The sequence below is a fragment of the Haemaphysalis longicornis genome, unplaced genomic scaffold, assembly GCF_048455015.1.
Source record: "Haemaphysalis longicornis isolate Haplotype H1 unplaced genomic scaffold, Haemaphysalis longicornis Haplotype H1 scaffold_3, whole genome shotgun sequence".
Lineage (NCBI taxonomy): Eukaryota > Metazoa > Arthropoda > Arachnida > Ixodida > Ixodidae > Haemaphysalis > Haemaphysalis longicornis.
This window is the reverse complement of record NW_027526335.1, coordinates 32,468,592-32,495,486: the sequence shown is the minus strand read 5'-3', so window position 1 is coordinate 32,495,486 and position 26,895 is coordinate 32,468,592. Positions and strand designations below refer to the sequence as shown.

General features: G+C 46.8%; 1 protein-coding gene across 1 annotated transcript in view; it reads left to right on the top strand.

Annotated features, from left to right (window-relative positions):
- The window catches only part of LOC144175184 (cell adhesion molecule Dscam2-like), a 97,378-nt gene that overhangs the window by 52,654 nt on the left and 17,829 nt on the right, over positions 1–26,895 (top strand). The window contains exons 12-14 of the mRNA XM_077704287.1: positions 7,975–8,123; positions 23,157–23,288; positions 25,988–26,146. Coding sequence (XP_077560413.1) covers positions 7,975–8,123; positions 23,157–23,288; positions 25,988–26,146 — 440 coding nt within the window. The remainder of the gene's footprint in view (positions 1–7,974; positions 8,124–23,156; positions 23,289–25,987; positions 26,147–26,895) is intronic.

Here is a 26,895-nt window from a genome sequence, read left to right as displayed (position 1 = left end):
TGTGGCGGAAAATTTGAAAATTTTGAAATACTTCTTGCTTTTTTTTCGTTAAAAAACATATTTTGGGGCTGTAACGGAGCTGAGTGAGATACTGAATCCTAGTTCTTTCAAATTAAACGAAGTTGTATTTTCTCTTCATGGCTCCTTTAATGCAGTTGTAGATTACTCGCGCACTGAAACTGTCGCTAAGGATAACATCTGGTACGGGTGATCGGATAGGTTGCAGTAACAATAGCGTTCCTATAACCAGCAGAACTTGGTTTTTAAACATATGGACCGTTATTTCTGGGGTATTTTTAAAGGTTAAATGCAAGTGATCAGCTGATTGCGTAAAAAAGACGAATAAGGTACGGCAGAACGCATGCACACTTTCCATTACACACTTCCACTCCGATGCCGGCAAAATGAACTCTACCGTACAAAAAACGGATTTTTCACGAGCCCAGACTACGTTGAGCCTGTTGTCCAAAATGCCCAGAGTAAATGAAGCCGATGGCCTCACACCAGCACTCCCTTTTAACCCTCCGCACAGTGGTCCAGAACGAAAGTTTATTTCCTATTTAATCAATAATGTGCTCTTACTCAGTAAATCCTTAAAATAAGCCACGTAGACGATGCTGTACGCGACGAAGGCTTGCACCAGACGAACCATGTCTTGCTGAGTCCGTGGCTCTTGTTCATCACCCTACGTAGCATTCGAACGAGTGCCGTGCATTCGACTCGTCCCTCCTGCAGGCGAAAATTCAATAAAGTCTTTTCTCTCTCTCTCTCTCTCGAAATCCCCTCAACTTATCTTTCCCTCTCGCACACAGGGACGAAATTTCCCTCGGCAATAGCAAAATTTTGCTATCTGTAGTCTTCACATTTTCATGATTTTGTGAAGAGATCCGGTGCCCCCTACACATTACCTGCTTGGTGACGATGATCATGATGACAAACGGCTTCTCCTTTAAGTCGCAGTGCGGCTAAATGTCACCTCGCCTCCCTAAGTTCTTTAACCCTGAAGAATATGGATGCGCCACGCATATTGGGCCAACAGATTAACGCCACTGTTTCTCTAGAACCACCATCTATTAGGATTGATTGATTGATTGATTGATTGATTGATTGATTGATTGATTGATTGATTGATTGATTGATTGATTGATTGATTGATTGATTGCTTTAAAGCACCGAAGCTACACCTGGGCTATGAGGCATGCCGTAGTGGAGGGCTCCGGATTAATTTCGACCACCTGGGGATCTTTACCGTGCGCCGAAATCTCAACACACTGGCGTGTCCACTTTGCGCCTCCCTCGGAAAAGCAGCCGCCGCATCCGGGATGGAACTCGCGTCCTTGGGATCGGCAGCACATCGCCTCCGCCACTGAGCCACCGCGGATGGTTAATGAATGAGGCCCATAGAAAGCACGCGGTGCACTGAATATCATAATCCGGGTGCCGCACGAAGACGCCATTCATGTTTAGAGGCGACAACATGACGGGAGATAACATTCCCCCTGTCGTTCACACAACGCGATGCCCGTGCTCGCTTCTCTTGCGCCTGAAACCAAAATTCCCACTACTGCTTATAAATTCAACCAGTTCTTAGTCATTGGAAGCTCTTTTAGGGGCGAAGCTCCTCTTGCTCGGGCACTGTCCCGTCCCTCGTTGCTGCTGTATCCGGCACATTAATGATGATTGTGGCAGGATCCCCCTAGGGATTGGCCAACCAAAGATTGGCCGAAGAGGTCAAAACGTTCAACGCGTTCGTTGCTACCCAACAAGGAGGAGAGGAAGAAGAAGAGGTTGTCGTTCGTTGCCTGCGAGCTGAAGACACGTACCGGGGGTACGCGACACAAGACGGTCTGCAGAAGGCGACGGCCAAGGTGGCTAAAATGTCACACACCGAATTCGCCAACTTACCCATGGAGATCCTCATCGTCCCAAACAAGCCCTACATAATCACCACAAACATTGATGTTGCCGACGGGCTTGTCAACGGAGCGGTGGTAAGCTTGACGTGTCGAGTCTTTATATGATGTGCGGGCGAATGTTTCACGGTTTTACCGATAAGCATTTTAGCTTCGCCCCTCTCATCATCATTCACTTCGTGGAGATGGAGGGATTTTTTCTCTGAAGCTTGCTCTTTTTTCCTTCGAAGCCCTGGCAAGCATGAAATTAAAATAATCCTCCACTCTGGTGTCTTGCGAACATGGTGGCATAAATAACCAGCAGTCGGCAAGCAGCTATTACCTTTCGTTCTGGCGCCATGCCATTTCTATTTTCGCCTTTCCTGTTGCATCTTGCCAGTGGGATATAAACTCAACAACATCGCCATTAAACGTTGCGCTGAATTCTGCCGCATTCAAGGCCCCTTATTTCAGCCGTGTATTGAGACCCTGCGGGGCATCGTTGAGCTCTTAAGTTGCCTTTCTTCATAGTGGCTACAAAACCGCAAACTTTCTTCTGCGAACACCAGCTCATGTTCAGTGCCCCTTTGCAATGGCAAAATGCTACAAAGAACAAAATCGCAAAAATGTACACCACGATGATTTCACAGTAAGCCTGCCACACGTTATCTCGTATATGATAAGAAGGCATTGCACGTTCGTTACACATGTAGCGTATCGGTGGACGGCATTTTTCGTCTGTGCTTACAACTAAATACGGTACAGTGTAAAATGCCGCCAAAACGAGCGAAAAAGAGTGATTTCATGACATCTGAAATACGCTATTGGCCATCGTACCGCGCGCACACTGGACTATGAATTACGGCTAGGCGTTTGATCCCAGCCGCTGCGGGGCCTTTTCCCGATTAGAGCGAAGAAATAAATCGCCGGTGTTTGGAGATTTTTCGCACCTAGTCGAAAATTCTGCCGCTAAGTTAACTACTGCGGGAGTTCCGTGACATGATTTACACCTGGCTTGTCTGTGCATCACTAAACTACATCATCCACGTACGTCAGCAACTTGCCGCTATAATTTCCACAACTGAATCCTCGAACATTAGGGCCGTGGAGTACGGTTAGGCAGGGAATCTCACGGTAAAGAGAGAACAGCAAGGAAGAGAGGAGTCATCCTTGCTGAACGGGCGATAGAATTGTATTAGCGCGGAAAGCTTTCCATTTACGACCAGCCGGGCTGTGCTGTTGGCATTGCACATACGAATGCCTTGTAATATGACAACGCCAGCATTGGCTTGTTGCAGTGGGTGAAAGATGAAGGAGGGGCTCACTTTGTCAAACGTCTTGGCTGAATCAATCTGAAAGAGAGCAACTTGCTCAGAGTTATCTGATGCAGATTAAACCACGAAACGAGCGATGTGATTATTAATTTGGATACTGCGACCACGAACTCCGCAAGTTTGGTGCAGGGCTACAATTTGCTCAATAACGGATTGAAGCCCATTAGCCAGAATCTTTGCAAGTCTTTTATTATCGACATTGCACAAAGGTACAGGCCAGTAGCCACAAATACAATTTGTATCCATGGGGGAGTTACTCTTCGGTATGAACGCAGTATGACCATGGTAAAACGTCGGTGGTAGAGTGCTCCAGAACCTCAAAAATAACCCGACAAAACTGGTCCTGAAACCGCTTGTAGAATTCCGCGGGCAATTCCACGGGCCCTGGCGTTTTGTGCTCCGGTAAACCATTTTCCGCATAGTGAATTTTGTCTTCCGTGACATCAGCTTTAAGCGATAACTTTGATTCTTCACTTAAAGAAGGCAACAATTAAGCAAGACAAGTCGCTACGCCATGAGAATTACTGGAGAGTGTAATACCGGAGAGATTTCAATAATGATTTAAAAGCCAAAGGAAAGTCAATAACTGTCCCTGAATTGCTCTCTATTTCTATAGTTGAATTCCCATTTCAAATACGGATCGGTCGTCGAGCTCCGCCGCAGAGCACCCTGCTCCCTCGAAGAGCAAGTGCCCCGAAACGGCCTTTGGAACGCACCCGATCCCACCGGAGAAAACGTCGAAGCATGACAGGAACAATACGCCTCGAGCGCGGCCTGTAGGGGCGCCACTGAAATCCCCCTAGCGGCCCGTTTCGAAAGCAGGCGCGGGAGTCCCCGGCCCGTTCCCCCCTGTCACCGTTGCTTTTGGGGATCGTTCAAAACAGCGATTTACCGTTCGTCCGCGTTAGAAATACCGAATAACGTGGAGCAGGCACTCTGTTTGCAAGTCTGGTGTGTTCACGAGAGTATAAACGTTAATGACGCGATCTTAGAAAGATCTATATGAGCGCGGGCGTGTGTCACAGGCCGGCGTCCCGAAGCCAGCATTTGCATGCAGCTGATTGCAATTCCGATGTCCTGACATTTAGTTGCAGTGTCTCCGTAAGCAGTGTTTCCTCCGATGGTCATGTTGCGGCCATACACACTATGATGTAAATCGACTTTGTGCACTACAAAATCCAGCGGAGCACTCATACCTGACAGCACGCAAGTTACTCCTGCCAATATCACATATCAGATATTGATCAGTACCCTGAACAAGCCAATGCGGCATAAATTTCGCAAACATTGTACCAAAGAAGTATGATGGATAATGCAAAATTACACACCGGGGTCAGCACACGACGGCAAATGTAATGCTGGGTCGTCTTGTCCCGAGGTGAGCGCTCGCTAAGATTCATCTGTTACATTTATCCTCCACGAGAAGCGCGAAGAAGGGCTTATAGAGTGATCCGCGTCCGCGACCAAACTCTTCTTCGAAACATCTTCGTATGACACAGGGAGACTGCAGAATCTAGCATAAACCGAAATCAGAGACCCTTATCAGATACGACACTCTTCCTACCAGCCCGTGTGTACGAGATTTCGGCGCACGTTAAGGATCTCCAGGTGGTCAAAATTAATCCGCAGCCCTCCACTACGGCGTGCCTCATCGTCTCCTTTGCGTCGGCGCGTTAAACCCTGCAATCAATCAATCAACTCTTTCAACGACACACGCGTATTTCTTGAGAACTGCTTACCCTGCATTCTTCAAAACATGCGTCCGCCGAATGATCAGCCGTTCGTTGAAGGCGAAAAACAAACTAAAAGTGAACACGCAGCTTGTGTGCGTGATTACTAAAACGTTCATTTGTTGATTTCGCTCCGCATTTGTAAACAACGATAGTTGAGCGTCCTCCTCCTCAACCCCCCCCCCCCCCCCCCATGTCTAGCGAAATATCAGTGCATTTCGCATCTAGTTGGTCTGGTGAATACTACCTTGCTCAAACAAACGTCTTTAGCATTTCAGAAGCTGCATTCGGTTTTTTTTTCCTTCCCGCACGACTATTCTATTTATTCCTGACTTGCAGACCATTCATTTTCCCGTGGTTTCATTTACATATACCTTGGTTCTTACTATACGGCATGAGTGGGCACATATCTGACAATGCACAGCCTTTGAGTGTACTTAACATTTTCGCGTGGCTTATATTCTTATAAAAGGCACAAGTTTTTGTACGCTATTGGGTTATCACATCCCCGAAACATATTTTTCTACGACGTACATATTCGAAGCAAAGCCGCATTTGTTGTCTGCGCTGCAAAACGAACCAACCTCTTACAGTGCCAATATCAGGTCTAAACGAGGTGACAATAAATAAAATTCACTTGGGATGACATGTCCGAAGGTGACAGCGGTGATATGCTGCTGGCGTCGCCGACGTCCGCAGAGCGGCCAAGAAGCCCGCAGAACCGCCTCCCCGGGTAGCTCTTGTTGGCGTTCGAGCGCTCTACCAAGACGCAGATGTTTTTTTTAAGCGCCCTAAACATGCAGTTAGCTTACAGACGTCACCTTAACAAGTTGTTTAGTGCGCGGAAAGGCAAAGAGAAGCGAAAGAGAACCAAAACACTGCATGACCACCTATCAGTCACGCAGCGCTAATCCCGCAAACGCCGCAGAGAAGCGGCGGCAGGCGGCGCAGCGATCGCGAATCTCGAGGCGTATAGGTTGGCAGGCGCCTCGTAGGTGTTGTGAAATCCCCCCCCCCCTCCCCCCGTACCCCGAAACGGCCGCCGCGAGAGCAGTCGGTCTTGGTTTTGCCAGAGTCCGTCATTGACGGACTCTGGTTTTGCCTAACCGGCCAAACCGCTTCCGCTCACTGACTAGCCAGAGTCACTGTTAATTATTGATAGTGACGCTGGCTAATCAGTGAGCGGAAGCGGTTTGGCCGGTTAGGTAAAATCAAGACAGACTGATCACTTGCAGTTGCGAAACGACACCAGTTAGGATTGCTGTACTGGATGGGAGCAGTGTGTCTTGATTTTACCTAACCGGCCAAACCGCTTCCGCTCACTGACTAGCCAGCGTCACTATCAATAATTAACAGTGACTCTGGCTAGTCAGTGAGCGGAAGCGGTTTGGCCGGTTAGGTAAAATCAAGACACACTGCTCTCGCGGCGGCCATTATCCGGTAGGGGGGGAGATTTCACAACACCTACGAGGCGCCAGCCAATGATTTCCCGGCAGCCTTTACGCCGAGCGTTTCCAAAATCGTCTGCTTCCCTGGAAGCGTTTCTTCTCTCCCGGTCTCGACTGAAGTATCGACGGAGTCCAACACCTACCATGACGAAAGCTTCGTCAGCGTTTTTGTAGAAAGGAAAAAAAAAAAAAACAGGCGCTTTTATACGCCATACCCACCCAGTCGTTATTCGAACAGAGCTCTTCGCCACTTAATCCCAAGTTTTGGCGTCATGCTCGCTTTCCTTATATAGCACACACACGATCGCGACACGGCGTGAAGCATGTTTTCCCATCGTGGATGCTGCACGTACAGTCTGCTTGCATTCTCCGAGCGGACGCCATGGCGGTTCGAAAAGGAAAATGTAGCGGAAGCAGGCGGCGACGACGTCACGGGTGCCCCGCGAGTTCCGGCCGACTCCGCCGATTTCGGGGGAGCAGCTTTTATTGCTCTGCGGAACAACCATGGCTGCGACGGCGCTCTCGGTCTGCCATTAGAACAGGATTCGGTTGCTCCCGATCAGCCATTGAAATGCGTTTGCTCCAAACGGAGCAAACAGGTTGCTCTAAAAGTGCTCCGGATCTGTCATTGGAATTCAACATACGATTTTTTTTGGCAGAGCTCGATCACTCTAGTCGGCTGAAAATTGACCTACCGAATGCGTTGTGGCCACAGACTTAGAAATGTGGGTTAGACATGTGCACTGAGGTCGACAGAAATAATTTCAGCATGCTAATTATAGAGGTAGCAATAATGTGAGTGTATAGCGTGTACGTTCTCCCAAAATACCCACTGTCTTGGCGATGCGAACGCGGGTATGTGCCCAACCACAATAACAGACAGAAGAAGAAGAAATTAAAGCATTTCTACTGTGGCATCTCCCTTCGACTAGTCTTAGTATCAGCCTCGGTTTGATACCAAAAATAATCAAGAGAGGGCGTCGCAGCGCTTAGAAATACCTATAAAGAGACACTGGATTGAGTTCTTAATAATTTGGCGTAATGAATGTGTTAATTCACGATGTCTTTTTTCCAGTTTTATATTTTTGTGTGCTTATTTGCGGCCTACCAACGGCAGCCTCCGTGGCAACGGCGCAGTGCAAAGATCACCCCCAACACTTTGCATTGAGTAATGTGGGCCTCTGTGGCGCAATGGGATTAACATCGGCTCGTCAATGCGGGAGACCTAGGTTCGATCCCGACCAGGGGGAACGGTGATCTTTCCAAAGCCCCTGTTTAGGCGCGTGACGCCACGTGATTGCGGTGGCTAGATACCGTGACGCCGGCCGAGCTACGACGACCGGCCGGGCACCTAAAGTGCTTCTCTTTTAATGCACGCGAAGGGAAAAGGGATGATGATGGTAATGAGGGGATACATTCCGAAAGTGGATACAACTAACTGCTTTCGCGTTCACCGCATAATAATGACTGCTTAGGTGTCCTCGTAACATGTTCTTTTTTGAACGACCGTTGTGAACTCGTTCGTGTGTCAGCGCTGAGGCCTTTCCGCGTGTGCTTTCACAAAGCGCAGGTACACGGCTACAGAGCACGAGCGAGAGGACGGCATGGCATCTCAGTTGCTCCTGCGTGACGTCAGAACCAACGACACCGGCACCTACGCCTGCAAGGTGTCCAACAGCCACGGCAAGGACGAAATGTTTATCAAGCTCACCGTGCAAGGCAAGCAGCAACTCCGTGTTTTGTAGCGTGTCGTGTGAACAGGGCAAAGCATCGTCCACAATCATCACCTCTTACTCGCTTTCGGTAGCCGATTTGTTCCGAAATTTTAAGACGTTGACTCACGTGCGTATTAGGGCAAAGCACCGTATATAAAAAGGAAGATAATTTATTCATAAAGAAGTCTATGCGTTAAGTCTCGCTATGGTGTGCATAATTATAATATTTTCAACTATTTCAGTCGAGGATGCGTTAAACAGGTGCTTATGGCTTAGCCTTCATGCTGTTTTTAGTGTGAAGTAAATCCGCACGATGTCCAAATGGTGGCCTTGCCCTGCAGGCTCTAAAAAAATCATGCACCCCCTCCGTCTAACGACGACGATGGTTGAACGCGAAGCTTTCTCGTGATGGATCCTTTGGTTGCCCAATCCCACACTGCGACTATGTGCTACTCTGGAGGTACGCACCACTTTTCCATAATACCCACAGCAACCCTCGGGGATCCACTTTGTAGGCCTAACGTTTGTGTTTGGGGTGCACGGCGCGAATCGGTACCTGCTGCTTGGCGTTCGCTGCGACCGTGGCGAAATGGAGCAATCGGATAGACGTCGTCTTCACAACACATGGGCCCTAGGTTCGATTTCGGCCATGGGGGGGGGGGGGGGGGGGCGCTTTTGTTCTTTCACTTCGCCCTCGTTCATTCACCATCATCGCCAGAGAAAGTTGGCTTTCCTGCAGGGCGTATTGGCGTACAACGGCATTAGGGAGGATGCGGAAGCTTTGCTTGAAAATGTAATATTTATCGCATACTTGTGTAACCACTCAACCATTCGGGCCGCTTTATTAACGGTTTGTTTTCAGTACGATCGGTGACCACCCCACCTGCTTATATTACTGTTCGGTGATACAGCTAGTGCAATCAAGCTGTGTTCCTAACCAACTCTTGCGGAAAGCAAACAACGCTTGCAGAAGGTTTAGTACACGCAGCAGGACCATTAATTGTTCTCGTATGATAATAACTTTATGTTGCAGTTTGCTCTCCTCCCCCTACCCCGTACGTTAGAGTCCCATATGGTCACTTGAAGCATTATCACTGTGTTATTAAGATGATAGCCACACAAGTCTTATCAAACACCAATGGTGACCGTAGTTTGTTTTCCTCGTCGTCGTCGTCGTCGTCAACATGAATGGTAGCAAAATAAACGCCGCTGTTGAGTCGGGTTGGGTTGGGTTGGGTTGGGTTGGGTTGGATTGGATTGGATTGGATTGGATTGGGTTTCGTTTCATTTCATTTCATTTGATTGGACTGGATCGAAAAACGTTTTTTCTTACTATTGCATTTTGTGCGACCGCAGGTGGTGGATGGACATCCTCTTCTGGTAGATGTAAAGAGAAAATAAATAAATTAAAACACATTTGGTTTTGTGTGGGATTTCAACAGGGGTCGCCAAAGGAGCAGCCGAGTGCGCTAACCACAGCGCTAAACCAGGCTTACTTTTCTTTAGGGCGAAGCCCCTTAAGGGCTCGGGCTGTCGGCGTCTCATGTCGTCGTCGTCTCATGTCATACTATCATGTAGTCACGGTGCTAAAACACCGGAACACTCATTTTCCAACGCCTCGGGCTAGAACGCTTCGTGATTCAAAGACATCAGACTTGCAGCAAAGATGTATATCTCTACCTCCCAACGGTTTTATCTCTTACACTTATACACTGCATGCTTCGCCCCTCCCCAGGTTTCACGTTAGTGGAGATGGCCCGGGATTTTCTGCCATCTGGGCCGGTCGTGCGGATTATTCTTTGGTGTACAGCGCTGAACTGGCGCCGTGCCAGAATGAATCAAGAATTAATTATCTTATGACAGGTGAGCGCGGCCCCGAATGCGTAGAACAGGGGCACCTGGTGGAGAGCTCTGACTGTGGGGACGCTGCCGCGTGAATTGCAATTCGCGTCAAATTCGCATGAGGGGCAATTCGCGTCCAAAGACGAAGAAACGAAAGCGAATTAAGGAAGAGACGCAAACAAGATCCAGCAGTATAGAAGTCTTTGGCAACCACTGGCTTTTTCTTTCGAATCACGTGAGCAGACTTAAGTGCCCCCTGAATTTTTCAATCGCGGTGATATCGGGGCGAGAGAGTTCCGAACTTTTGTTGAAGGATACTTCAATGATGTGACTGAGGTGTGTTGCAAGCGGCTGACATGGTTGTGTCCGGGCATGAAAAAAAAAAGTTTGAGACAATGCACTCAGAGTGGCTGGCCTGCGGTTGGATAAACGGAATGACTACAATCGCTAGGTAGGGGACAACACGTGTTACAAGCTTCTACTGATGCTTCTACACGAAACCGGACTTCATCCTTTCCTGTAGACCTGCCCTTCCACTGGAACCCTGTCCTCGCTTTCATTCCTAGCTTTGATTTTCATATCCCTGACTTCCTTCTCCTAGCGCTTTTTTCTTACATTTTTTATGTCTCCTTTTATATGTGACATGCCAGAATAACAAAGAAAAAAAGTCGCCATGCTCAAAGGGTATGGGGCAATCCGAAGGCAATAGAAAACATTGAGGTTATAGAACTCCGAAGATCTGCCCATCGTCTTATTTAGTTTCTCTGTTTTGCTTTCAAGGCCTTTCCCTCCGTCTCTTCTGTCTTGCTTTGAACGCTGATACGAGGCGTTGTCAAGATGGTTTATCTTGATTTATATAGACTGTACCTTTGTGGTGACACGGGTAATTTGCACACGTAAGGTACGTCAACGCATTCAAACTGCCTGACAAAAACCAGGGGACAGACCCGGAGGAGTTTAACTATGATCGCTTCCTTCGCCCTCACGTCCGATAAACGTGCACTTATCCCACCTCATTCAGGGGGAGCGTTCTGGTGGAACAAAAGAATTTCTCTGCAGTCTCGCCGCCTTTGTCCAGAAAAAAGAAATAAAATGCCTTTGCCCGTCTCAGATAGCAGGGTGGAGATTATGGGGTTGTTTTGAAGCGGTAAGTGGAGTCGTGGGAAGGGGAACGGGGGGGGAGGCGTTACTGAGTGTCTTGGCTGTGTTTTCGGTAATATCTCGTGCGCTCGGCGAATGCCCCCTCCGTAAATATCTGCGCAGGTAGGCTTGTTCGTTTTGATGGCGATGGTCAGTCTACGAATCTACACGTGGCGCTAAACGCAAGGAGAGAGTCTCTCTTATTTCCCGCTAGGCCACTCCGTTCGTAGGTATAAATAAGCCGGGCCAGATGGCCGTGTGGAGGCGGCCACGGTATCAGCTGGCTGCCATGGTAGCCGGGAACCCTCCCAACGCACCTGTCACTTGGAAGGCGCTCACGGGACGAAGCTTTATTGTTCGAAAAAGTCGACGATAGGAGAACGCGGTACTCTCCGTAGCGCCCGAGGCGCAGGCTAGGAGGTAGCGGCAGAACACGTGCACGAAATTTGCTGCGATTCCGCGGAAATCTTTAGGTTTGGTGCATTAGTGACATTGGAGAACAATATTGTATGATTGATATCGCCACGCCGCCTTACGCCATTAAATCTCTCTCGCTCTTTCAACAACGTATTAAAAGAGAGATTTCAACGGGATTTATTTTTCTGCTTACACTACGCGTCTATATTGAGAGGGACGCACCCCGGATCAAGACCCCTTTTTCTTTTGTTTTCTCTTTCCCGCGAAGTTTTGCACGCAGGTGGTACCCCACTGTACCCTTCCATAAAACTGGTTCCTCTGATGGGTCATTAAAGATCCCAAAATCAATATCAATGTCGGTGTCAGCGGCTAAGTTGCGAATAAAAAAAAATTAAGTTGTGAATGGAAAATAAATTGTTAGTTCTCTCATTTTGAATTCGCTTGCTGATGTCCCAGAAGAATGCTCTACATAGAAAATTGAGGACCCTGTAGTAAAGATTTTCCCTGATGTCATACAATAGGAGATTAAGAAATTTGTTAATCATGTCACGATGACGCAGCCACAATCTTATAAGCAGAACTTATGAATGTGCTATAAAAGATAACGTTCCCTAACTGACAGAAATATAAATTCTATACGTGGATTAGGAAGGCAACAGAAGTGTTGAGGAAATACTGCCTGAAAAGAGCATTAGTAGAGGGTTTTCCCCGTTCCTGATCAGGCAGTCGATAGAAAGGTTGGGGGAAGACTTTGTGCGAAAAGCAGTACTAAGCCGTTTTCCCGGAAACAATTCTGCTAGATAATTTATCCCAAGACGCGCCGACGAGAATTTTAAGCTGGCATTAACCTAGTTCGATTACGTACTGTGCCGTGTCTTCGGGCGGATCTGACGTGGAAACTACCAAGTACAGCTGCAGAGAAAAACAAAAGCGCGAAAACTTAATCCGCCTGATGACGTAAGAAGAGGAAGCGCGAGACCGCCTAATGAGGGAATGGGCGCGACAAAGGCAAACCGGCTTCAGCAGGAATAAAAAAATTGCTTCAGCCCATACAGTCCCCCCCACCTCCCCAAGAAAAAAAAATTGCCATATTAAACTAGAAAAGCACTATTTGAACTGTCTCACCGTGTTGAAGTTGAAGTTGAAAGAAGAAAAAACGTGACGCAAACTAGACGTGGACGAAGAAAACAAGGTAAAACACATACCGGCATTTACAAAACATGGCAAGACATATTTGGCGCCTGTATATGTCTTACCTTGTTTTCTTCGTCCACGTCTAGTCTGCGCCACGTCTTTTTTTTTTTCTTTTTTCTTAAAGTATGTACAACTAGCTCAGCAACAAGTTTTGAAGTTGAAGTTGAAGTTTAGTTTTCTTTCTGCATACAGTGCAAAATGACGAAAGACCGGGGAGAAAGCAAAAGGCTAGAAGCCTAACAGAGGCTTTTCCCTCGACAGCAGCCTTGCACAGCTATGCATCTACATGAAAAAGATAATATGCAAAAGTTACACAGCGCACATGCTTGTGTACACCAAAGTAATATTTCAGTATGACACACATGTACAAGAAACAAAGCCCTTAAAAAGCATACATCCCGTAATACATCCAAATATACAATTTTACCATAGTACATGAAAGCAAACAAAAATATTTTTTTTTGTTTGTCATGCTTAGATGACAAATTGGATTGCAGTGATTAGGCAAATGTTAGGCGTCAAAACTCACACGACAAAACGGAAGTTAAGTTTGTGAGCCGATAACATTCGAAAGTATTACCAGCCAGGTCATGAGTGATCTCAGACCAATGTTCCTTTCGTTCCATAAGGCAATCCATGGGCACGTCGTAGCTTTTTTTTTTTTTTTCCTTTTTCAAGTGGCAAGCCTCTTTGATTGTAGGGTTTAACGCGCCGACGCAACGCAGGCGATGAGGCGCGCCGCAGTGGAGGGCTCCGGATTAATGTTGACCACCTGGGGATCTTTAACGTGCGCCGAAATCTCGTACACACAGGTGTTTCTGCTTTTCGCCTCCATCAGAAAAGCGGCCACAGCGGCCACGAATCCAACCCGCGTCCTCGTGCTCAGCAGCAAGGCCTCTTTTCTCAGGAACTACATGGAGCCCCCGAACACTATTCAATATTTTCCTTGGCTCCTCTTATGTCGTTCATACATCCGTAATTGCCAATAAAAATAAAGTGAAAATCAAGTCCCCTCCGTCTAACGATGGCGATGGTTGAAACACAAAGATTTCTTGCTTGCGAAAATTAAATGGTGAAGTGCCTAAGTCGAAGGCGCTGCAATCAAAGCCCAACCGCCAACGGCAAACTGTCGGCGTCGAAGCCGGAACTCAGACGACAGCAAACGAATCCCAAACGAGAAAGTTGAACGCCCCCCTTCCGTTTCCCCATCGTCGTCGTTCAAAGCAAAGCGATCAAATTCACTTTAAAATCCAAAATTCTCCGACCGTGTCCAAATGGTGCAATCGAATAGACGTTAGCTTCATAGCGCGGGGAAACTATACTTGCTATTCCGACCCGTTGGAGCGTTTTTTTTTTCTTGCATCATCATCATAATCATCATCATGTCCCCTACCATTGTGTAAAGTTGGCTTCCCTGCAGTGCGTTTTAGTTAACGACTCCACCATCAGTGAGCCCAAAAACGGTTCGCTTTAAAAGTCATCTGAATAAATAACGTACTCGGCTTTAATGTTTAATGGGCATGCCCTTGTTCAATCGCGAAGGAAGCCGGCCGTTAGTATTTTTTTTTTTACTTTGACGAGCGGAATCTGTGGGGTAGGGCTGGCACGTGATTATTTCTACAAGGCTCAACTTACTTTAGAAGAATTTACGGGCCAAGGGAAATAAACAAACAGAAAACCGCCCACCGGACATACCCAACCTCAGTTTTGAGCAGAAAATCGACGAACGCTACCTGCCTGGGGCGCAGTTACTGCCCGCTTTCCCGTGAACTTCGTCGTCTGAAGATTCAGAGTCGCCACTCTTGTAAGGGGCAGTACGTGACATCCCATTTTTTTTTCCTCTCTTTTGTTCGCTTCCAGGTCGGTTCACGTGCAGTTCGAACTCATCGGGGGTAAATTCAATATTATGCTGGGTGATAAGGATACAGCGCAAGGAGAACTTCCAGGAAATCAGCGTGAGCCGGAGGCACGTGCATTCAGTGCCAAAACACCAGTGCGGTATCTCTGAGTGGATTATGAAGAGCGCGGTACTTAACATTCGAAATCGAACATTTACTTTTGACACCAGCCATCTCCTCAGAGCAGCACCGAGGGCTCAAGTGAGCGCAAGCCGCCAAATTCTATTCAGTATTATTGTTAAAGAGAGAGAGAGAGAGAAAAAATAGGCGTTTATTTAATTTTAAACAGGTGGGCCCGAATCGCCTCTTTAAGGAGGCGTGTTTAGTCCAAAATGCCTTGAGCGCAGGCGCCATCGACAGCCCTTTGGGCCAGCCGAAGCTGGTAATTTAGGCCGGTGCTCGCCAAGGCGCTCTTCCAAAGTTCGGTAGTGGAAAGTTGCAGGTTGGGGGGAATCCGAGGAGACTGGTCACACCCGCCCACCATATGGCGTAGCGTTACGGGTTCTCCGCCAGATCGTAGCTAGAATGAACCCCATGGCTACAACATGCAACGGGAATTTGTTACTAGGAGGGGAAAAGCCCTGCCACGTTTTCAGCGATTCGATATCTAATTACAAACCTCAGGTTTTGGCAGGAAGGCGTCGTGTAAGTGCTCTAAATTTTGGCTGCTTGCAGTACGTCGGAGTTATAGGCGCGTCCGATTATGGCAGACAAATGAGTGATTTGAACTGTGCACCTTTAAAAAATAATCCCCAAGCGAAGGAAGCAACGCCTCACTTCGAACGAAAGTGTAGTATAAGCGGGTAGCATAAGCTGACCGTCCTTTTGGAGGATGCAAAGTTGTATATCGTCGTCACCGTCCTTTAAAGACAATCCTGGTGCATGTCGCTGGCGTGAAAACTACATGTGCACAATGTTTAAGCGTGCACATTTCCTTCGAGAAAGGTTTCTTTCGATCCAAAAATGGAAAATACTTCGTATCTTAATTTGAAATTATTAAAAGATGTTTCACTTCTCGCACAATATGGAGATGCTTTTATCCAATGTTTGAACCTGGACTGTACGCTAGTTAAAATCTCTAACACTAGAGGTAATTTTCAATACATTTTTTTATTTTTCTACTACCTACTGTATAAAATATTAAGCAAATATTAAGCACATCTTTTTATCTTTTTTGTCCTAAAAGGGCGTATTGTGAATATTTTTGTCTTCAAAGAGCGTATTGTGAGAACGAAGCGGATGGTGGGTTTATGATTCGGACTGGCTTGCGCTCGTTTTTCAATACATATATAGACAGGCAACAAAAAGAAATAGGGGCAGGAGTGACTTATCATTAAGGAATACCCAAACTCGTGTGATCACGGTGCGCATTTTTTTCATACTTGTTTAATTCTTTCTCCTAAGCGCTACTGAATGACTTTACACCCATAGCTTTTCAGATTTGTTGGCGCAGCAATTTAAATTTTGTGCTCACAACAGCACCAACCACAGGTCAAAGCCCAATGACGCTTTGTTTTTCTGGGAAAGCCCTTTCAAGGTAGACAGAGGTAGACATTTAAAGTATTGGTAGAGCCGAATGACTTACACTTTTGTATTTTCGTGTTCGCCACAAACGCACCCAACGTTTTTACTGGTGAACATCTAAAGCGTGGATACGGCAGTCGATAAACCCACGCAAACTGAAACGCTCTTTCTTGTTTATCGCTGTTTCTTTTATTTTACCGGAACCTTAAATGTTGGGAAGAAGACTTTTATTTAGCTTACACAGGACGTTTGGATATTACTGCGGACATTGCTTTTACCCCGCTGTTATTCTGACTCTGTGAAGGATGTAGGGCATAGTCAAATTGCTGAGTGCAACTTTTTACCCTATTTTCCGCCATAAAGCGTGCACCTTTATGGAAACAAATAAATAAACAAACAAACGCGTTTCCAAGCAGCATAAACTCGATAAGAAGGCAAAGAGGGGCATCGAAAAGCAGGAACAGGGGCGTCATTTGCTCACACCATAGCGTTTCCTACGTGTTCGGCGATTGGCTACATCTGCCGTTCCATGCTAGTAGCGTGTCAACTTCGCCACTCCCACCTCGCATTGCGGCCTCGGGGCATGACGTAAAACTGAGGCTTTCCTCCTGCTTAGTCGGTGATGGAACGAGGAAAAGTCCGGTTTTCCAGATTGTGTCGGGCGGCACGCATAAGATGCATCGTCTTGCGCAAACTACTTGCAGACGCATTAAAGCCGACTAGGATGCAAGGCAGTAATGTACGCCGCTTATCTTTCCGCGTAGCGGTAACGCTATACATGGCTTACATTTTACGGCGCGACTCTTACAACCTTCACTTTTATGCTGCTCGAACGTTCAAGAGACGTACACATCATTACTCGCTGGGAAAGCCTATCTAGGGTGCATCAGAAAGGTCGTTTTGTAAAGTATCTTTGCAGGGTACTGTAGAATAAATTATGAGACAATCTTGAACAGGGAAAAAACACAAATGCAGCGTTCAAGTTTCAGGTTCCAAGTTTATTTCAGACATGTAATATTACATGGCTGAGGAGGAAGGAAAAAAGCTGCGGTCTAGAAGCTTGACGACGCTCCCTTCCTCTGAACTATTTGTGCCGCCAGGGTAACAAGGGCAAGTAGGAAGAAACAAAGCACTAATGCAGTTTCCAGTGCAAATAAAAATAGTGGAATACTTATGCACAGCACCTGTGCCAGTAAAAAAACCATTCATACGTAATAACAATTAAACACAAATATATCCAACAAAAAAGTATCAAAGGCATGGCAAATGCGGTAGTAGCAAGAAGACAAGTGCCCATCATGAACAACAAAAGGCAACAAAAGTAGTACAACTGCAAGACACTGTTATAAAAAAAGGTTTTATCTTTTGGTGGGATGGCAAACGATCACAAGAGCTGGGTAGACCAAATCGGTTAACCAGAGTAGGCAACGCATAATTTAGTGTTTGAAATCCATAATTAGTCCAAGGGCGAGGCATGCACCAGTGCTCATTATGAGACGTTTGAAGACAGTGTTTTTTTTTTTGTAAGCTAATCGTTTTCACGTGGAACAATGCTCGACGTTCGGACAAGTACTTGTACAGTTGAAGCAGGCGAAAATCATAAAACGAAGTAAGTTTAATTTTGTGACATTTTGAGTACAAGTGGTCGGAAGACGATAGATTTGGCACATTCACTATTGCCTGCAATGGACTTCTCTGTAGCACTGAAAGTTTATTATTTTTGGTTGCTGTGGTGTTACCCCAGATTAAGTTACAGTATCTTATATTACACTCAAATAATGCGGATTAAGTTACAGTATCACATATTAGACTCAGATAATGCAAATTACAAGATTTGTATTTACCGGGAGCAGATATTTCAATTCCCTAAGTATTCTCATTGTACGAGAAAGTTTAGTCTGTAGGCAGTCGAAATGAGCATCCCACAGAAGAAACTCATACGTTCCAGAAGGTCATTTTGAACCTGAGTTGAACACATATGTACCTCAGTACTGTATCACTGCCCTCTCCACAATAACAGATGAATTACCGTACCCTTTACAAGTGAACGTCTGTTAATGGTTCATTGTAAGAGATCTGCAAAAGCCGTGGACGCAGGGTGCATGCGCATCGTGCAGCTGGTGAGGACGAGCGGCGCAAGGCTTGCGATGGTCGGGCCTTCCACAGTGGCTCTGCAAGTGGTCCAGGCCAAGTCCTAGAAGGGGTTGCTCCACGTGCATTTAGGAGAGGAGGGTTTGGCTGCCGGTTTGTCAGTGGATTTGTGGCGCACGTGCATCCTTGTGTGATGTTCTGTGGGACCACCATATCCCCAGCATGCTTTACTTTTACATCTTAAGATGGGGGGGTCGACACGGAACGTGTGAAAGGCTACTCAGACTCCGGATCTGCCTAAGGCACTTGCCCGCAATTTGGGTTTGTGCGTACAGTTCAGTCGATGACGCACTTTCTCTGTTCCCACACCATGCTGTGGCTGTAGCCATCCGGACGAAGGGCTTTGTGTCATTCGGGCTTCTGTGCTCCGACTCACTTGCCGTACTCTTCGTAAAATGCGCACCCCTGTCCGAGCACAAGCCTTCCCTTTCTTGAAAATCTTCCTCAAAGTCACAGGCCTGTTTGCTTGCCCATAGTAATTCGTCTTCTCAGTAGGCATCTGTAGGACTTGACGGCTGTGTGCTGACTACTTTTGCTCGGGATTCACTTTTTTGTATACGTTGCCTCTTCTCTGTGTATTCCTTTCTGCGTGCCCTCCATTCCTCTTTCGTTAATCCTTGATACGATTAGCATGCTCACCCGAGTTACAGAAGTTCCCAGGGCAACAACTCCATCTCTCTTCCTTGCTCCAAGCCACGGTAGTAGTAACAGTAGGCTGGGAGTGGCAGAAACGATCATCGATTCACACAGCAGGTTTCTTCGTATTCAGTGTTGTTCCTATGCACTATGCATGAAGAATGGTACTAGGGCTGTTAAATATACCCGAACGACGACAATATCTGGAGCATTAATTCAGGTCTGGTTCGTTCCTTTGTGTTCATGTTACCTTTGTCCATTACAGTACGTGGTGTTTAAAGGTATTTTTAAACAAGTAGAATGGCCGCAGGGCTCGCATTTTTGCAGCAGCTGTCGCTGTTAGATTAGTGGCCGTTGTTTGGTGCTGTTATTAGATGAGCTTAAATTAACTCGAGATTGGCCAGCTTTACGGCCCCTGAGCGGAAAATACAGAATGAGGTTTACCCGCCGCAGTGGCTCAGTGGCTAAGGTGTTGCGCTGCCGAGCAGGAGGGCGCGGGTTTGATTCCCTGGCGCGGCGGCCGCTTTTCTGGTGGAGGCGGAAAGCAAAAACGCCCGTGTGTACGAGATTTCGGCACAAGTTAGAGATCCCCACGTGGTCAAAATCAATCCGGAGCCCTCCAGTACGGCGCACCTCATCGCCTGCGTTGCGTCGATGCGTTAAACCCTACAATCAATCAACAGAATGACGTTTAAAAGAATGCGCTTGCGCAGCTTTGCTTAGCACTTCGGCGCCAAGAACTTCTCTCTGTCACCTGCAGTAACAATCCTTATGTGCGTCTTCGCTGTCGCTGACGCTGTCGCGCCTAATCGCGCCTGCCACCTACACTACCTGCAATGATGAAATGACTGAAGACTATCCCCGACCATATTGCGACACGTATTTTGGCAGGCTGTCGCTTGCGTCCGTCAGGGATTACCTAGAGGGAAATGATTTGCAGCGCCTGGAAGGTATCCAGCGTCGTTACCGGTTTTGCCTGCTTCGGAGCATATATCGGCACTCGCGCCTGTCCAGTGCGTGCTTTTTCATCATCTGCGCGAGCTGCGACGAGCGATTTGAAACTGGCGGACGGGTGATCGGTGGCGTGACTCCTCATGCCATCAAGAACTTTTACGTCTTCTTTCATTTTCGCCCTACATAAATTGTAACATTTGAGTAGCGATAAAGATTTCATATGTCATAGACGTCCTCGTAGTTGACGTCACTTCTGGAGCTGGAAAGAGGGGCGCATGGAAGCTGTGAAATTCTTACTGCCATGTAAGACGTAGTTTTGGTTACGCCTTAAGTGGGAATGTTTTTATATGTTACGCAGTCTTTGACTAAACTCTGGGGTTTTGGTGGAAACTCAGCAACTGTGTCGGTGATTGATTTCGCTTTTTTTGCTGGAGAATTTAGATGAAACTTAATAAATCTGCTTGATGTCAAAGGCGCCTTCATCATAGCCCTAACCATGCGTGTTATATTCCCCAAAATTGTAGGGCATGGCTTCCAGAGGTTCAGAAAAGCGTCCACTGAACGAGTGTTTTCAAGTTTGGTATCAAACGATTTCCCATAATGACCGTGGTTCAACGATGAATGTCACCCGAAAAAAATGGTACTTTCGTAGCGCGTTAGGACCTCCAGAATACGTCCAAAAAAACTCGCGGAATGACTAACGTGACGATAGACCAGTAAGTATATACGAAGCGACTCCATCAGTGTATACCTGCATGGGTCAACTCGAAATCTTAACTGGGTATCTTGAAGAACGGCCTTCTGCAACTTTTGTGGACTGGTCCACGTAGCTAAACCCGTGCAAGTCCGGTTAGCCATGTGGCTGAATTCGCAAGTCTAATACGACGCAGCAACGCTGCCTGCTTCTTACCGAAAGTATCGGTAAAAAGCGCAAAGGCTCACAAATACGTCGTCTGCTCCCCCCCCCCCCCTTCTAGTTCGAGGTCTGTCCTGCCCTCCCGTACGCCGGCGGCTTTCAGGCGCGTGTGTGCGTGTTGTTTATTTGTTACAGGGTGCTTACGTCTCAGATAAACCCTACTAGGGTCAATCGTTGCTATTTATGGAATTCCCGATGCATTAGCGTTTTTTCCTCAGTGGAAACAGATAAACAACAAGCACACGCGCGCGTGATCGAGCGCCGACGGCGTACGCGAGGCCAGGAGAGCTCCCGGAGCGGAAGTGGCGGCACTCCCCGGGAAAAAACAATGCACCCATGAGCGTTTGCGCTTTCTGCCGATAACCTACACTGCAGGGAGCGGCAATATAGGGCATACTAGATATAACAAATTTGGTATCAAACCATTCCGCATACAGGCGCATAGAGTTTCATACTAATATATACTAGAGGTAAATCTGGCACTGAAATCTCAGGCCGCCGTAAGGGGCGCCATTGCAGCTAGCGATTTCCTCGCCTACTTGGCTTAGCTAGCCGTATGGCTTCTGTTTTGTCTCGGTGCCAAAATTAAGAAAAAAGGGGAACATTTTTTCTTCTTCATCGTGCGTGAAGCTTTTTAAATAATTACTGACAAACAAATCTTCCTGGAGCTTCAATTTAATATTAACAAAACACATTTGAATTATCTTTTGCAGTAACATTGTTGCTTTTTTTTTGCAGCCAGAGCAAAGTTTCAGCCTGTTCTTGAACTATGCCAAGGACAAGTGGAACGTGCCTGCGCGGTACATGCACAGACGTAGCCATCATGGGCTTATCGCAAAGAAGTCCAAGCTATTTTGGATGTATAACTTAAATTCCATGGGACTCTGAGAAGGAAAGCGATCCCACTATTTTATTTCCCCGAGCTGCTTCCTTGTCTAGTGCACTGCCCATCGAAATCTCGCGGGGTTATCCAATTTTATTAGCACTTTATCCAGCGTGCTGAGCCACCATGATGAAAGCTTTGAGTTCATATAGCTGATCAGCGTCTGTTCCGTTCGTGGTGTTGCAGAAGGCATTCATTGAGGCGATGTCTCTGTTTCGTTATTTAAGCTATGCCAGTTATGGCTGATTATCCCGCAAACTTTACAGTGTTGCGTACAATGTAATTCGCACTTCCAGGCTTGCGTCCAAATAATTTGCTGAAGGGAGGCAAATGGGGAAAGATGGTGTTCCGTCAGCCATTTTGACATGAAACCACTCCATAATACCAATTCAGAGAGTTGTTTGGGACGTATTTTAAAACCTCGCAACCGTGCTGGTGGGTGTGGAGTCGTGCACACATTCGCGTATGTATATACTGATGAAATTGCCCGGTTGGACCTCAGTCCCACAAGATATGGTAGGCGTGTGTTGTAAGTCTCTTTGGAGACGTGTGCTTGCTCTGCTCAACATTGTGAATTTGCATCACATCGTTTTACCTTTGACCGCAGCAACATATGTAGCGATTTACTGCGTAAACTTATAATAAGCGTTCAGTTGTGACTGCAATGCTTAATTTCACGTGGCTCCTATTGAAATTCGTAATGTAAACAATGTAAAACAGGCTTCTTAGATCTTCTCAGGCCGTGAATCGTTTTATATGTGAGATAAACACAGAAGGACACCTTTGAAGAGGAGTTACCGGGCGGTTTTGTAGAAACATCGGGGAAAAGTCTGCATTATTTATAAAAGTGATCCCACGGAATACGCAAATTAGGCTAGTATTGGGTGTCAATGTATCCCGCATAAATGAAAGGCCTTTGCCTACCACGTATTGCATGCCTAAGGCAAGTCCTTGCAGCTGACTGGGACTAAAGACGGCTTCGCAGTTAAGGTTGGCTTTTATTTTGTTTTCCTTACTTATCGGGCATAAACACTTGTAAGCGGAAGTGAAATAGCTGCCTAAGATGCAAACGCGACCTCCATGGCGAACAGTGACCTTCCTTTTCCGCGCTGCTTTGTCGCACGTCCCGATTTATGCAGGAGACAGCGGCCGACCTTAAGCACAGTGGGCGCGTCTCGCAAGATGGCTTACACAAACACGCCAGGCTTTGGCGTACCTTGATGCAAAAACAAAGTTTGCATAAGGCTTTCATGGCCAGAGCGCCCGCATCACCTATGCGTTATCGAATTGCGGCTTGTAGCTGCTCTATTAAACCATAAGATCTAGCGCTATACTTCAGCATTTCCCTGCAAATGTTTCTAATCAAGACCGTTTCCCGTCTTCTTTGCAAGCGACGTATGCGTTCGCACCTGATATCTGCGAGATGTATATCCCGAGGAGGCGAAACAAGCGGTTTCAATGGTTCTAACGTTCGCTTTGCAGAACCGCCGTCCCCGCCGAGCAACTTGCACGTGAGTCACCTGGCCAGCCGGTCGGTTTCGATACGCTGGAGCGCACCTTTCGACGGGAACTCGCCCATCACACAGTACGACCTCAAGGTGCATTCATCGAGGGGTACGTACGTGCCTAAGAATGCGTGCGTGTTTTGCTATTAAATGAAACTGCTCTGCCTTTCTTTTTACGAATAACGTGCTAAAATATTGCCAGACACACTTCATAGTTTTGAACACATGAGCAGGATGAAGTTTTATAAATTTTGATTTGGCCTGTACAATTTACCGTAGCTATTGTGTTCTCTGCCTTCATAGGACCCGCAATTTTTAGGCAACCTGAAGCGCTGGAGTTGTTTGCGTACTGTTTGCGTGATAGTTAAATGTGAATCCGTCCCGAACAGCAGCAGCCCCTTATGCAGCGAACGGTATTATTCTATAAAAACGGCTTTCAATTTGGTTGATCGCTTTTCGGGATATGTCTCGACGAGGAGGTGGGGTCTTACGCGGCGACCGTGTTGTCATTAAACCAAAACAGTACATACACTGCAATTTATGGCCACGTAGCCTGTCAATAGCGAAACCTTTTAGCCAGGCTGTGCCATGTTTTCGTCTTTTCTTTTTATTGTTCAGACTTATACTTGAAGCTTCAAAATGCCCAGTGCAGCACAGCGCTTACACGTTCGCCAGCTCATAGACTAATCGCTGACGAGTAACGTCTCTAGAATGAAGTATAAAAGACGTGTCCTGCGTACCAGCTGGCTGCATGCGCTCTTATTATTTACGTAGGTGTGATGATAGAACGTGCCGATAAATCTTTTCCCTTGCGTGTGCCCCGTATTGTCGGCGCTTCACGAATGCACCCTAAATCATTCCTATGACCCCATATCATATAACCTTGTTTGTGTGCTTCGTGCCAACCTTCAGATGTAAGGCTTTTGTACAAGGAACGGTGATGTATTGCTGGTTTAGATACGAATAATAGGCAGTTTGTGTGTTCTGATTACGTGCACAAATGTGGCCAAGAAATAAAAATCAAATACTCAAAAAATATTTTTGTCTAACCCTAATTACCAGCCGCATGCTTTTTTCTTCTTCGCGGTTTGAGCTAAATACGGTTGCCACTCAGAGAATGTGGACGCACACTGGCCCCCGAGAATGTTTTCATCTTTATTCTTTACTTTTCATTTTGTTGCCGTTTAATTTCAGTCAATGGCGTATCGGAGATCACGCACAATGTGAAGCCAAGGGGAATAACTGCTTGCATTCACGATGTGCGCACGTCTGTACATGTTGATTATAAAAAAAACTTCCAGCAGGTGGTACAGTCAAACAGCAAATGAACAAAGTCTTATTCGCATCACGTACTGATTACGGAAAAGTGATAAAAAATCTTGTTACAATATAACTACATCAGACACACATCGGCAGCAAGGCATCATCGATGAAATGAAGGCTCGAATGAAAATAAGGAACTAAAGAAACTGCACCGCACGTATGCTACGATGCTGGTTATGAACTGGGCAAAACCCGCCGCTATAAAGTACAGACTTACCTCAAGGACGACCGGTGTCTATTAATTAAATCCTGCGGTACTCCTCTCTGCCCGTCCACAGAATCGCTCCGACTTTGTGCCTTTTGACGTTTAATTTTAGAAGATAGAAACGTGATTGCGCATGGGTCAAAACAAATAAAATTGGAATGGCGAAGTTGTACATCATTCCTTTCCAGCAAAGTTTGCTTACCTCTTTACCGGTAAATAGCCCGAACGGGATGTACAAAAGCAACTTCTTTTTACAGTACGCAACCTTTCTTTGCGTTTTTTGGCGTTCCCTTGTACACTTACGGCATTCCTTGACTTGCGTTCTGAAAAGTGTTAGAATAACTTGCACATTACGCGGCTCAGTTGGCGAAAAAATCGGCCTCCCCAGATCCCCGTGGCGAAAACCCGTCATCGAAATTCCAATTGGTTGAACATAGCCAGAAACCTCTCATCACTCTTCTCTGTTGGCTGTGAAGGGGGGATGCGCCAGCCTGACGTCCGTGTTGGGTATGCAACGGCCTGACGTTAGCACTAACGTTGCGCTTTGAGGTTTAACGTCACCAACCCGCACCCTGACGTACAATGAGTTTGGGTTGCTTGGCTCGTCGTCTGCCTCGACGTTCAAGTCCCCTAAGGTTAAGGCTGAATATAGACGTAACGTACTCGCCCAGGGGCATGGGCCAATGTCGATTCACCGTGGCGTATTCACCAATTCTCATTTTATTTCGCCGCCACGTACCCGTCAACTCTTATTACATACCCGCTGAGGCGGACTGGCCAGTGAAGATGACAACAGCCGGAAGAGCCTCACGGCTAGTTGACTAAAGCAACACGCAGCGATGTCAAGTTGTCAACATATACGCTTTTACAACTCAATCAGACGTTCACATCACAAGTTGCAACGCAGTTAACAACGCAGTCTTACATCATAAGTTAGATTGCCCCGTAGCTTTATTGACCATATCTTCAATCCTGAACGAACTACCTAAATGGTTAACACTTTCGGACTTTTGAAGCCTTCTAGGTTCGGTTCCAGGTTCAGTTCGTGAGCACCATTCTCTTCCGGTTAGAACCGGTTCAGACGAGTTCAAGCGGGTTCGGAGAAAAAAAACAAGTGTTTTTTTGTCTTACTGTTTTAGTTTAGCGTTTTCACCTATCGTCCAGGTATCTGCTCCTGTGACCGCCGTAGTTCTTTTTCCTCGCAAATTTTGAGTGACTTTACTGGGTCTCCTCCGTTTTGCTGACATCAGACTTTTATTTCCCTCCCACTCGCACCAAAGATGGCACATCGCGTGTGATTCCCATTCCCGGGACCCAGCTGGAAATGACGCTGGACAGCCTGAGCCCCAACTCGGCGTACAGAGTCGAGGTGGTCGCAGTCAACGGCATCGGCACCGGCCCGCCCAGCGAGCCGCTCTTCTTCACGACCGACACCGAAGGTGAGCGGCGCCGGATGCTGCGCGGGGAAAGAGGTTCGGGCGTCTCGCGAAAAGCAGCGGCGAAGACCATAAACGCGCAGAGGCGTCGTTAAGAGTGGCGTCACCTGGAGTCTGGCCGCCCTGCACCACATTAATGGCGACTGCACTCGTCATTTACCAGACGACGTACGGGGCAAAAATAGCATTATCATATCCCTCGAGACCCAAATGTGCGGGTGTGTCAGCCCCGCGCCGAGCGTGTATACACCCGCCGCCCCCGTCCGGCAGGCCGTTAATGTCCCTGTGGAGGAAGATAATAAGCAAAACAATAAACATCAACTCTTGTTTATCCAACAGACACAAACACTTCGCTGTTTCAAGGGTGGGTTGAGAAATCTAAACACAGGGTAAATAAAGCAAAAGACATCGCGTGCACTCAAGAAGAATGGTGAATACGTTCTCGTAACAATGTGAAAGTACGTTAATGTGCGCCGCTCGCGCCCTTTTCCTTTTGTGTAACTTCTTTATTTGTTTATTACAACGCGTTGTCCAGTCGCATGGCGCGACTAGACTTTAATCGCTGCAGACGTTTACGAGGATTTGTTCTAAACTGTAACAAGGCAAACAAAGTGGCACTGTCTCTCACAATGCCAGCACAATTGTAACTTTAAACAATCTGTCACCGTTTCCTCTTTGTAGTTTCGCTTTCTTCTCGCAAGAGCTGTTTAGCCGGTGAAGTGCAACAAAGTTGCAGCTGTTCGGAGAGTTCG